Genomic DNA, 13,966 nt, shown 5'->3' with positions numbered 1-13,966 from the left:
ATTTCTCTATTTTAAAAGTTATTAATTTATTGTTTGCCCTTAATTCTTATTAAAAAATATTTTATTATGCTTATTTGCAAACGTAAGGAAGTTGTTTTAATTAAATCAAATTGTTCACGTATAATATCAACAAAACTCTAATAATTATTCATACAAATGTTTTATTTTGGAACAATTAATTTTACAAATTTTAGCTGACATTTAGAGCTAAAATATCTTTAATGTAAATTCAATCCAATTTCGTGCGCTCATACAGAGAGCAATATGTTTAGACGCGCAAAAGGCGAAATGTATTAATTTCAATACCGTTCAGCTCAACTACGTATTATTGATCCTCGACCATTGCACGACGAATGTTTTTAACGGCGCATATTTTCAAATGGCGATACGACCATCAATGGTATCGACTGTCGCGACTGCTGTGTTCTAAAAAATATAACGACAAGCACGTAGCTTGCAAATATTTGTCAGGTGCGCAACGGCTTGATTTTCACGAATTTTCATCGTTCTCTAATAAGCCATATTCGCGTAATTGGATATGAGACATATTTTTGATATCACCGCTGGCTGTTGCAGAAGAGGGTCCGGTCGATATTGTCGATTGACATTGCGCCCGATTCAGCGCACGATAAACGGACGTGTAATTAAAGCCTCCAATCCCTGATGTAACGCTTCCGTAATATTAGAGATAACATAGTGTTGATGACCCATTTATAGCGTTTCGTGCAATTCAATGCAATTAATATTAATGTAGTAAATGTAGCAATTATTCGGGGCGCCTTGTTACATAAAATTATTGAAAAACGTGAATTTGTTAGAATATTTAATGCTTGTGTATAATCATATCACGTGCAGATAAAACGTCATATATAATTGGCAGATGTTCTCCATTTTATGTAAAATGTTAGATCTGTCTTTTTAGACGGATAATATTCGGACGATATTCATCACTATCGCATATTTAGAATTTATGAAACATTTGAAAAATATTTAATAAATTCTAAACATGTTGCAATGAATTTCCTTTAATATTTAATCGATGTTATATTCATAAAGAAAAATATGTTGATGCGTTTTTCAATCTTTTTTTTTTATTTCAGCAAAATACAAAAATATACGTGCATGATAACAGGCTATTCATTCGCTAGAATTTTAATCTGAAGCTACCAGACCAACTGTGTAATATGCTTCTTTTTAGTAGCCAATATGCGAAAAATATAAATAAAGCTTTCACAGTAAACAAAAGGAAAAATAATTTTACATTAAAATTTAGAGTTGATACAATTTAATTGTGGCGTAGACATAAACAATTTTATGAAATTGAAAACGTTAATTATTAATAAATAAATACAATATTTTTTTTAAATTAAAGATGAGCTTTATTTGGTCATAGGATTGTGCTGATATTTTCTTTGTGACTTTATATACCTTTTTGAGTTCTTCAAGCTACGTGTCAAATATATTTTCAAGCACTGTTACAGATTAAACAGGAATAATTTGCTATTGCTTTGTAACACGTTTCAATAAGGAAATTATAAAGAAATTATTGGAAGGAATAAGTAATACATGTATAATTACTATTCATTCTACAATTATTTTTATAGTTTTATATATTTTTTTGGAAATATACATGATCAATTTTTATGACAAATATCACAGAGTTAAAATAAAAAGCGAATAAATGCCGCCGTGAATGGCGACATGCAAACTAATCTAACACAATAGAGAAGAGAGAAAGAGTGCAGATATTAATATAATATTATATTAACATCAAATATTAAACGTGACTATAAACGATACATATAGCTCATTAGTATTTTGATTCTAATCAAAACTCATTGCGTAATCAATTATCGATTGTTTCCCAGTAAACAATCGCACGTTTGTGTAACCATCAAATCTCTCACAGGCAATGGACACTGACGAAAATTGTTTTTATTACAAGGGCATTGTTAATAACTTGTATCTCACACGCCCAGCAGCACTGCTTAACCAAATGATGAAGTGAAATTAATGAATCGCAATGGGGCGTGTTAATGCCTGACGGCGATGCGCTATTGGTAGGGTTATTGCTGGTAATTGATCTCTAGGCACAATCACATTGTTAATCATCACTGTAATTAATGGAGCAGCGGATCGGTAGCGAGTTGGTTGGTTGAATGGAATACCATGGAATTAGTAGTCACGGAGTGTATCTTGATGAGACTAACGTACATCAAGGTGGCGATAAATTTTGACAATAACTCCCGGAAGGTCCGTGAAATATCGCTACATGGATATTCGCGCCAGGATAAAAAAGACGTAAATATCTAATGTATCGATAGCGATATAAAATTAATCCCATTTTATTAATAATCAAAGATATAATCGGCGTGATAAAAATGTTATTTCTTCGCAACATTAAACGCCTTATAGGTCATGACTAGATTTTAATGTTGGTACTTACGTAATTTTATATACATTTTCAAGTTTACGAAACTGCGCGCCGAATAACTTTTCGATTTTAAAACGCAGTTCTAAGTTGAACAAGACTTGCTGGTAATATCACGATATTAAATTGAAAATCAATTGTTATTTTTTGCATTTTTTGCATTATCCAAAATTGAGTAGGATAAAAAGATAATTTTGGCGTGCATAACATCAGTCGGAAGTAATGTCACGTAAATTTTCCAATAATAATAACTTCCAGTATATTGAATATCGAAATGCTCACTTAAGAGGTGAAAGCACAAACGTTGATCAGGTAACAACGCAAATCGCAATACGACGTTGTACGCCGTTGTTACAATGTCGAAATTAGATTTCATGGTATATGGGATAATGATGCTAGCGATTCGAAGGCTGTATAAGAGGAGAGGTACTGGTGAGCAAACTAGTACGGGTGGGTATAAATGCGAGATTGGAATCGGTCGTATTCTCGTGCGTTACCGCTGAATTATATCGCGATGGTGCCTGGCTTGAACATTAAAGGTGGCCCATTCAAAACGCTTCTCTCCTCCTCGTCTTTCAAACGCGCGAACAAAGGCATCACATTCTCGCCGGATATGTATGCGAATAATGCGAAATCCGACTTTCAATAGAAAGGAGGCTCGGGGATTTCAAATCACTAGCGCCGCTGCCTCTTACATTTTTCGCCACCGTAATATCTTCGATTTCAAACCTCCTCTTTCGCTCATTAAACGATAAATCTCCGTCTTTCTCTCCTCTACTTATTCAAGTTGCATTTTCCGTTTGACGAAAAATCATTTTATAAAAATTGATTTGTCACTTTCTTAGAACAAAAGTACAGAAGACGCGGCAGAAAACGGTACTTCGTACAAATAACGAATATGAAATATGCATTTCTTGCTTCTCTACTCTAAAGTGTGTCAGGTTTTACGGGAAAAAAAAAAATTGTCTTGAGTGAGATTCTACGCTGTAAAATTTAACAAGAGAACGTATTTAAAGCAAAGTATCCAGAATAAAAAATCATGAAACCGGATCTGTCTCCGGATGGTTTTAATCACATCCTACGCGATATTGCATACTTTATACACGAATTATCTCGAAACGACCGTGATAGGAGAGACAGTTATCTGCATTTTTTCATTTCATCGCGAACGGCAAATACGCGTAAAATTTCTACAGAATCGTTTGAAAGAAGTCTACCGAGATGGAAGGATCAGAAAGTAAATCTTCAAAGATCGAAGATCGCAGTTGTACTCGAAGGGCAATGAAAAAACGCGTTGCCAGGAGGGATTAAAGAAACGAGTGGCGGCGGGCGGAGGAGAGATGAATAGAGAAGGGGAGAGAGAGAGAGAGAGAGCAGGATGAAAATCGATATAGCGGATGTAGATTTGAATATTTTACGTATAACGCACACAAGCTCGCAATCACTAGAGGGATCGAAGCCACACGAGAAGCAGATACTCCAACGCGTTGACTCTATGAAGCCCCGGAGAGTTGATTCGGGTTTACAAATCATTGCCAATCCTAAGCGGCTCCGTCGCGGGGAGTATATAAGGATCCTTCGAACAGGTGAAACGTTACGAAATTGCAGATTTGCAACAGCTATTCGTAATCGGCTAACAAAACCACACCAGTTATTTGTTAGATAAGTCGTACGATGGTGCTGACCTACTTGAAATTTAGAACAGTGGTTTCATTTCGTTTCAATTAAGCGTTTTCTAATTATTTCTGATATTGCAACGAGTAAATAATAATAATATATGTTTCTTTTTAAAAATTCATAATGTCAGAGAAGAGTTGCCAAGAGTGCATACTGCTTACGTTTATTTTTATCATATTTTCTTTTTGGCATGTACGCAAATGAATATTGGAAATTGTAGCTTGATGTTTCAAATATTTATTACTGCAATATTTAACTTTTTATCAATAACATATTAATTTACTGTGAACCTTTTAGCAACGTATACGCTGCAGAAGGTACGATTTGGGCAACCGTTTGTTGAAATTTTATCTCTTGAATCATTTGAAAAACTTTGAAAGTATTGAATTTATGAATTTAATTAATTAAAAATCTAAGGAATTATTAATTAATACTTATTTTATTATTAATTTATATCGAAAAAAGAGTTAAATATTTAATAATTGAAAACAAGAATGAAAAGATATGGACGTTAAAATAAAACTGGCTTGAATTTATTTTTGCAATTGACATTTTTATTAATATTAATGATTAGTTTTATTATTCGCGTCTTATATTTACAAATCTGCTATAAATTTGAAAAACAAGTAAAACTGGGAAAAATCATGTAAATTTAAATCAGTCAGGGAAAGATATAAAAAAGATATAAAAAAGGGTTTAAAACTTTGCCCACAATTTCCTTAAATGCACTTATTCTAAAGTGTACTTATACTTCTTGAAATGTTACATAACATTTCTTTATAGTCAACTATGTTCAAAACTCGCACATTTTACAAATTATATTACGTATTAGAGCTGTGGCATGTAAAAAATTTTAAACGGTAAGATGTAAGTAAAAAGAAAAGTAATCAATCATTATTGATTATTTCCAATAAGAAGATACAGAAGTCGTTTTAATTCTATTGTAAAGATCATATTTCTTTTTCTATTTGACATTTAAATTTTATTGAAAGATCGTATATAATGATGTTGCTTCGAATTTCATTTACGAAACGTGATATTTTGAAGATAATTTGACTATCGATTTGCAAATGTAGACGTATGTTTTTAGATATTATAAAAAATAATATTTAACGTATGATTTTTTTATGATGCTTTTTTGTTGCAGCCAAATAATGAGTAAAATTTACAAATAAAAAATCACTTTTGATGCTTTTGACCAGTTGTTATTTTGTTTAAACTAAATATTTGGAAAAATGGCTACAGCAAGCACTATATGTTTCAATTTTATAAAACTTGTATTCTTTCACTTTCTGATAAGTCCTTTGGAAACAGTGGTGATCACTGTAAACGCCAAAACATGATTCAAGAAAACTTAAATTGCGACGTCAATTTATATTATTTTTTTTAACAAAATTTAAATGTCGAATAAAGAAAAATATAATCTTTACAATGAAATAAATACGATCAATTTAATTTTGATAATTGCAAATACGTACATGCAATGTAAAATATTCCACAATAATTTTTTCTTTATGACAATATCAAAATTTACTATAAAACTGCATAATTGATTGATGATTAATGATAACATTGTTATCAGCTACATAACCTAATCAAAAATTAAAATCATTTGCATCTGATTTTTTAAAGTATTGTTGGTACGCATTAAACAAGATGTAACTCGTTAAATTTTTGTCTGTATTACTCGTCCATTTTATATTTTTGTCACCGTTGCTTATATTAAGCAAAAATATAAAACACATTTGGCAATTCTTCTTAAAATTAATTATCTATTATGAATTTTAAAAGTTGTCTCTTAACGACAGTTATAAATCTTTTATAACTGATATATCTCTGATTATAGTTGAATTTATTTTATACTAGCCACGAAGAAAATCGCGCACGTATAATAGTTTCGTAATCTCCCAACAGACAATTTCAAAATCCCAAATTGATGGTCACACTATGAAGAACGGGGGAAAGAAGAGTACGTGCATCGCCGATGGGCTCGCGGGAATTGCGGGCGGATATCGTATGGTGCCCGTGCTCCAGGTGTAAATAACAGTTACTATTCCATCGCTTCCCTCTTCCCTTGTGTTCGCCCCGAGGGCATCCGCATCTCTCTCGTATCGTTACCCAGCTGCTTGTACGTGTCTCCGTGTTCCATCCCTTTCGAACATATGCTGGCATTTTTCACAGGAACGTTTAGTCCCCGGCTTGTCGAGTACGCCGCTTTTGTCGAACTTTCTACTCACCCGTGGAAGTTTCCTTCGCCCGAGCTCTTCCGTTTATGTCGACTTCACGACTCCATCATCTCGACGCTTTGCGTTATCCGGCCACCCTCGCAAATAGCTTAAATTTCTAGCGAGGAAGCAAAATGAAAAGAGATGTCGACGGCTATTTTTTAAAGGTGCAATCCTTTCTCTTGTAATGTTTTTAAATTTTTCAGTAAAAAAGTTGCTGCGCGCTGTCTTCTGTTTATTTCAAAATTTTTATAAATATTCCTCAATTTGATTTCGAATTTATTTATTGATATAACTTTGCAATTTTATTTAGTATTCAGTATCATTTATCCAACACACACACACACATATATAAATGTTAGATTACTTTTTAAGTCAGATAGGTATACAAGAATATTACAATAAAAAAAGACTAGTAATAACTACCAAATATATAGTGAAATAGTATTAATTAAATATTTAGTCAACAAAAAATGACTTTTCTGAATATTTAGTAACTTACACCAGCTTTGATAATACTTACTAAATATTTAGAAAAATAAAATTATTTTTGGTTATATTGACAAAATATTTAATTGATACTATTTCACTATACGTTTGGTAGTTGTAACCAGATTTTTTTTCAGTATATATTACTATCACAAAAGGGAAATTTCGTTGCCAGTTCATACACTTCATTCATTTAGCAAATTTATAGCTTCGCGAATCCGCATGTCGTATTTTGAACGTGTCTTTTACGATACATCAATCATCGTAATAATAACCGCTTTTCTCAGGAAGACAAAATATGATATCATTCGTCTACATTTTGTTAATCAGCACGATTCTCTGAGAAGTAAAGCCGCCGTATTCGCCAGGTTAACTAGCGTGTTTCACAGAAGTTTCTCCGGGAAGTATCCGTTTCTCCCCTTTAGGATTGGCTCGGAGAGGTTCAGTGGGTGAGAGCTTCAGCGAGGTCTGCAGAAGGTTATAGGCGAAATTCCCGGGAAACTCTCGAGCTGTGAATCTCCGCCAATAGATGAGGCGGAGTTGAATCGTCGAATGCGAAGGCCCGGGACGCGGCGGGGACGAAGCGGATTAATTAGAACTGCCCGTTTTGTCGGTAGAACGACATTAACTCGCTTCTCTTTACGTCTGATCGTTTGTGATTGCGATTAAAGGCTTAAACATCATTACTTAACGATAGGACGAACAAAACGTGTATTAGACCCCCGAGGAAATGGAAGATCGATCTTCGCAAAGCCGTTCTTGTCAAAAGACTTATCGTATTTCTTCCACCTCGCAATTGGCACGTTTCTCCTTTTTCCAGAATAAAAATTTAGTCCGCGAATTTTTAGAGATAAAATGCAACTCATAATTAATTTCGATTATCTACTTTATCTCTCCTTCTCTTTCTTTCCATGATATAAAATAGTTTATTGCAAAATAATTTTATTTTTTCTATTATTTCAACACAAGTCTGCTTACATAACGTTATGTCATTCGTATTTTTCATCAACGTTGTTCATCAATATTTTTTTTATATGGACGTATTGAGCAAGCTTCATTCCAATATTTATCAATCTGACTTCTGTCTGTATAAAACATCGTACAAATTCGGTACTCTTGTGGGACTTTCACTTCATCCAATTATTGCTGACTTATTGCTAGTCGTGCAAGATTTGGAGACAACCAAGAATAAGGCTTTAACGACCATTAGAATTATTCTTTTTTATTTTAGATACATTGTCCGTTCCATCCTATCTGATTAATTTCATACTTGAAACGTTCAACTTATTCTATCTAAGAATGCAATTTACAACGGAAATGGGAGGTGATTATTTTTTAGATGTGTCGCAATTATTAAGAATAACAATTTTATAGAGTTGCTATCATAAGTCAGTTAGACACCTCAATATTTTATTCTCACACCTTCTTTTATAAAAAAAAAAGGAAGAATTACGAGTATGGTTGACAGAGCATTATTATCACCCTCGAGATTTTATCGAGAGAACATAAGTTTATAATTAATACTTACAGACAATGATTATGCTGTTGAATTATTTCTGAGACAAGCACACGTTTAAAATCTTTATTTTATAAACGTACGCTTAAAAAAAGAATTAAATAAAAAACGAAAGTGATAATAACGATATTAGAAGGAAGTAGGAGAGTCAAAATGTTTGTTTTGTTTTTTACTTAAGTTATGTACAATAAACTTTGAAAGTGTTTATAATTTAATTCGCGCATTAATAACCGCGCCGTACTCTCATTAACTCTACTTAATTTTCGTATTGTTAAACTTCGAGAGTCCATTGTTCATTGTCCATTGTCCGTTTTATCACATTTACGATTTTTAAAATATCGTACGAATGATAATAAATAATAAATTACGAAACGTCTATTTTTAAGCGGACGGATAAAGAGACAAAGCATTTTTACGCGGCAACGTTAAATGATGGAATTTAACGTAATGCAAATGAAATACAAATGAAGAGAGCAAAAATTTGCGGCTCGGTTCACGTCACGGAACGAGGAGAGCGAGACCCATCGATGGGAAAAACTTTCTTCGCCCGCCCCGTCGAACCATTGTCATTTGTATCCCTCGCACAGCTGATTTCAGCTTGCCTAGAGAATATTTTTATAACACTTCCCACTTGTCTTCGTTAACGTTTTTTTTTCTTTTTTTACGTTCGAGGGTTTAAAAATAAAGTGAGCTCGAGATTTTTTGCGATGCTCGATATCGCGCTCATTCTCTTTCTCTTTCTCTCTCAATCGATCGATCATGTGGATTTTCCTTCGAATATGGCACTTTTATTTCGTACAGTAATAGTGAAGGGAAACCGGCGAGTACACGTCACGTTTCCGCCGGATTTTTTATTTTCCTTCTCGAAAAGTGCTTGTAATCCGCAAAATTCAAAAAATTTGATGGATGGGTAAAATTTTATCACATTTGTCTGCGCGAATCAGCTTTGGAGTCGATTCTCGTCGCCGATCGGCGATGGATCGTTTCATAATCAAGCTCGCGAATGTATGCTCCAGTCGAATCTCTCTTGGCAAATCGACTATGAATGATGCATCGCTGCGTATTTTGGTATATCCTTTGAACCTCACCAAGTAACCTTTAAACTTTTGGCACCTCTGTGAAAACGCGGCTGCAAGTCGAGATGCTCTGGCCTGTGTGTATGCGTGCGTGTATGCACACCTGCGCGCGCGAGTATTCCGGTGTCCTACGTCGAGTAATGTAAAAAATGCAAATTGAATTCGTACCTTCCCTTTTAGCGAAGTAAAAGCATTAAAGTCCTACGCAGCCACGCGGGACTATTAATTATGTTTGCCAATAGCGGTAAAATACGAGGTGGAGGAGCGCGCGGCACCAAGATATTACATTTATATTAAAAAACCATCAACGAAACGCAGGTAGAAGTGGAGCGGAGTAATTTTATTCAGTCTCGGGGAATGGGGAAACACGAGCTCATTCACAAAAACCGTCCGGCGAAAGCTTTCGATGGATCGCGCATAACAATGCCCCACGCTGATAAATTGCGGCATGACGTTTCTTCAACTCGCCGAGGGCGCATAAATCAAAATAGACAGCATTGTATCGTACACAACCGGCGTGGCATGGCGTGGAGGTTGGCCGATGCGTAGGTGGCCGAGCACTCCGAGCAGCGCAGGTGCGTCGAGGCCATTGCTGCAGCTGATGCGAGAGCACCCTGCGCGGAGCAGCGGCCCTGGTGCAGCATTCGTCTTTAATATTTCTGCCGCAGCGTGCGGTGTACGTGGCGCTTTCGGTCGTATATCGTGGAAAATGAGAGAAAAAGGAAAATGCAACGCCGCCGATGAAAAGCCCGTGGAAACGCCCTTGCCCGGACTGTCCTCGACCCCCATTGGCTTTCCCTGCCCTCTGCACCTCTTCTCCATCCCGCGCGCTTTCGTCCTCCAACGCAGCGCCGTATAATTGGGCAAACACGGCCTGATATTTATGCAAGTGTTATGTCCGACGCGAAATACTATTTGCACACTTCACGCACAAATACAAATTCTGGCGGATTCGAGTGCCGTGAGAGAAAGAGAGAGAGAGATTGTCGTGAAATATAAAAATCATTCTCGAGCGGACGCTTTTATTCTACAGTCAGGTCAGGTACGAACGTGAGGAAAACTGCACGAATGAATTTGAAGTGACGTAACAAGAAATTACGGAGAGAAGTAGGACGCGAAGAAATGGTACAATTCCGATTGTACGACATTCAAACGCGATTTATACTATGATTTGTACTAACAATGACTTGGCCGTTGATGTTAATTGGAAAGTACACATAAAGTATGTTAAGTAAGCTGAAGTCTTCTTTGAAATGCACTTCTGAAGATGCGAGACGAGGCGCGGAAGGAGGGGGAGAAGGGAATTGGTCTTTTAAAAGCAGTTTAGAGTGACGTTTCAATGCGAAATTGAAATTCCCTCTCGTGCATAGTTTTGTAATTGAGATATAGGGAAGGTTAACGTTGAATGAATGGAGAAATGAAATTGGGTTTCCGTTATAATAATAATCGTATGCGGTTTAATGCAAATATTAAAGCCAAGGTGAACAACGAGACCTACCGTTTCCCGCCGTTATGATGTTCCCCAGCTGCAATAACTTGCTTAAGGTTTTTCCACTTTCCTCCGGCGTGACTGGCCCCGATGCACCGGCTTCCTGTTGCGTCATCCCCATCTGTAACAGTATTTGAATGATTTGAATTGAAGCGTGACTGATTATGCAATAGAAAATTTAAATATATTTCATGTCCAAGTATAAAGAATTCCCCAAGTAGAAAGAAGATTTTATTATTATTGTAAATTGTTTTGTATGTTAATCATTTTCATGATTATAAATTGATTATAATTTCACGATTACATCTGGAGAGACACACAGTCACATTTAAACTAAAACACTTGGATGTCTTGGAAAAAACGCATTTAAAAAATGTTTCAGGTTTTGAAAGTTTTTTAAAAAGAGACATATAATGATAAAATCACTTTTTGATATAATTGATTTTCTTTTAAGTTATACATAGGTCATTTTCTTAAATAAATTATATAATTTTTTTACATACGATTTCTTCAATTATTTCGTAAATAAAAGTATTAAAGATAAAATTCAAAGAAATCACCAAATAGCTTTCGAGATATTTTTAAAATTGTAAAATCTAAAATACGTTGTAGATTATTTTTGATCGTAATTTAATATTTTCGTGCAAAATAATGAAATAAATTAATTGCTGTAAACAAAATACATTGTAATTGCTTTTCAAAAAAATATATAATTGCATATTGTAATTTGTAAAATTTTTCTGAAAAACAATTGTGTATTTTTTTTATATCAATTTAATTATCTCATTGACCAGTAAAGTATTAAGATATAATTATCAAAAAAGTAATTAATTTACGAGATATCTTATATTTTATAAAATAAATGTATCTCTATATTTGCCAGAATAAAAATATCTCGCAAATTATTTGTTTTTCGATGTCTACCTTAATACTTTTATATTAGAATGAATAAGGGAATCATACGTAAAAAAAAATCATATAATTCTCAAATAGAATCAAGATCAATTAACCGAACAAATAAGATGGAATATTATAAAAATAGTTAATAATATTAAAGTATTTTAAATATTGCACATCAATACAACATTTTGATTTTATTCTATTTTTACCAATCGTAAAAAACGGCAAACAATCGATTAAATTGATTTAATTCCTACAACTGGAACATAATGGTTTGGAAACTTTGTCATAAAGTTAAACATTGACAATTAATGTGGTTTGAACTCCATCGTGTACATAAAAATTTAGGTATGACGATTAAAATACAATTTTCTAACGAATTATACGATATAAAAATTTTGATCATATAATTCTATTTAAGAAAATGACGATAATCTAACTACAATCTCTCCTTTTACGTCTATATAACGCATTACTTTTTAATTCGCAAAGAACTTAACAGTTTTTTTTCCTCATAAGATGCAAATTGAAAGAAAATATTAATAGCTCAGAATTAAATGTTAAATATGCCTACCAATACTTCCGATAGCACGTCAATTATAAGACACAGTATGCAAGAGTGAAGTGACCTAATTTGTAAGCGATCTCTATCTTCTCGAATAACCTTGACCCAGCGAACGTAAATATTAATTAACATCTAACTCGTAGATCTGTCGCGGATCGTGTCTCGACTATGATGTCCCCGAACTCTGTCGGCGTGATTACACAAGGAGAAATATTGAGAGACTCTCGAAAAGTGATCGGAGATTAAATAGATACTCTCCGCCTTAAGCGAAACTCTGTTGAAACTAAAGCCGAGATTCAATATTTTTGCCTTTTGCACATATACATGTTTTATCGTAGCGCTCTATTATAATACTTTGTAAAAATTATCGCTGTGGGTTTGAGCAACTTGCGAACTTCGGAGATTTTAATCAAGGATCATCGCGGTCCCCTCAAATCCCTCGACAAAATGATAAAAACTTTCAATTTACGTATGCATTACTTTATGCAAAATTCATGAATAAGTTGGTGGACGGACCAAAACTTCATTTTTATCATCTCGGTAATTTGAGTTTTAAAAATTCAAACATTTTATTGCAATATTGGAAGGGGATATCTTTTATAATATATATGATAAATTACAGTTATTCAATGTATAAATAAAAATTGAAACTGTCCGATAAATTGAGAACGCAGTAATTTTGCGACGAATAATTTAATAATTATCAATTTTTTTAAATGTGTAAAGCAATTTTTAAATATTTATAAGTAATTGAAACGACAATACTTATTGATTTTATTACTAAAAAGATATTGTTCAATCTACATCTCGAATTATCATCTAAAAAAAAGTTCGTATTATATCCGCAAAAACTTCAAGAATCCATTTCCCTTGGGATTATGTACTACATTATCGAGACATGAACATAATAAATTACACGACATAAAGTATAACAAACCGGGCATAATTTTAGTACGTAATCGATTGAATTTCGTTCTTTGTCGAAGGGATCGCGAAAAATTGTATTTGACGTTCTCCGCGCGGTATACTAAAATAAAATATCGTAGATCAAATCCAAGGATATCGCATGAAACGGCGAAATTCAATTTTCTTTTCTCCTTCTTTCGAAAATGAGAAAAACGGCTATTTCTTCTTCGAAGGACTTCTGTTCTCCGCGAACGCCAACGTTCTCCCCGAGCTTCGATCATGCCGCGCTGACCTTTGAAGTAGGACGACAGTAAATATCTTTACAGGTACACAAGCGAGTCCAGGCGAAAGCCAATTTCGTAATCGAGATGTAAATTGCACTACATCTGGCCAGCTCTCTCTCTCTCTCTCTCTCTCTCTCTCTCTCTGTAGGAACTTCGCTTTCTACTTGTGATATGCTTTCGGTGCCGCAAGCTCTTCTTGTCCAAGGTACTCATCGCTCTCTCGTTCGTCCTACTCTGTGCACGTGCAAACACGCTCTCTTCACTTATATACCCCGGCTATATTATTCGGCACGTTGAGCGTGGCATAATGCAAGCCCCATTTCTGAAACGATTCCAGCGGTCGGAAACAGCCGGTGGGACACCGCCGTGATTTGATCCAGGTTACCCTTGATGAAATGCGGCAACGCG

General features: G+C 34.5%; 1 protein-coding gene and 1 long non-coding RNA gene across 6 annotated transcripts in view; one reads left to right on the top strand and one right to left on the bottom strand.

Moving 5' to 3' along the window:
- LOC105207974 overlaps window positions 1-13,966 on the top strand; it is a 171,475-nt gene that overhangs the window by 85,663 nt on the left and 71,846 nt on the right. The window lies entirely within an intron of this gene.
- LOC105207975 (regulating synaptic membrane exocytosis protein 2) overlaps window positions 1-13,966 on the bottom strand; it is a 197,256-nt gene that overhangs the window by 117,300 nt on the left and 65,990 nt on the right. For all 5 annotated transcript variants that reach the window (XR_003268193.2, XM_026130152.2, XM_026130151.2 and 2 more), the window contains exon 3: window positions 10,913-11,024. Coding sequence is in view for 4 of the 5 variants with exons in the window: in XM_026130152.2 (XP_025985937.1) it covers window positions 10,913-11,024 (112 nt within the window). In the remaining variant the exon portion in view is untranslated. The remainder of the gene's footprint in view (window positions 1-10,912; window positions 11,025-13,966) is intronic.

The sequence above is a fragment of the Solenopsis invicta genome, chromosome 8 (assembly GCF_016802725.1).
Source record: "Solenopsis invicta isolate M01_SB chromosome 8, UNIL_Sinv_3.0, whole genome shotgun sequence".
NCBI lineage: Eukaryota > Metazoa > Arthropoda > Insecta > Hymenoptera > Formicidae > Solenopsis > Solenopsis invicta.
The sequence above is the reverse complement of the archived record's forward strand: the minus strand, read 5'-3'. Positions and strand labels throughout refer to the sequence as shown.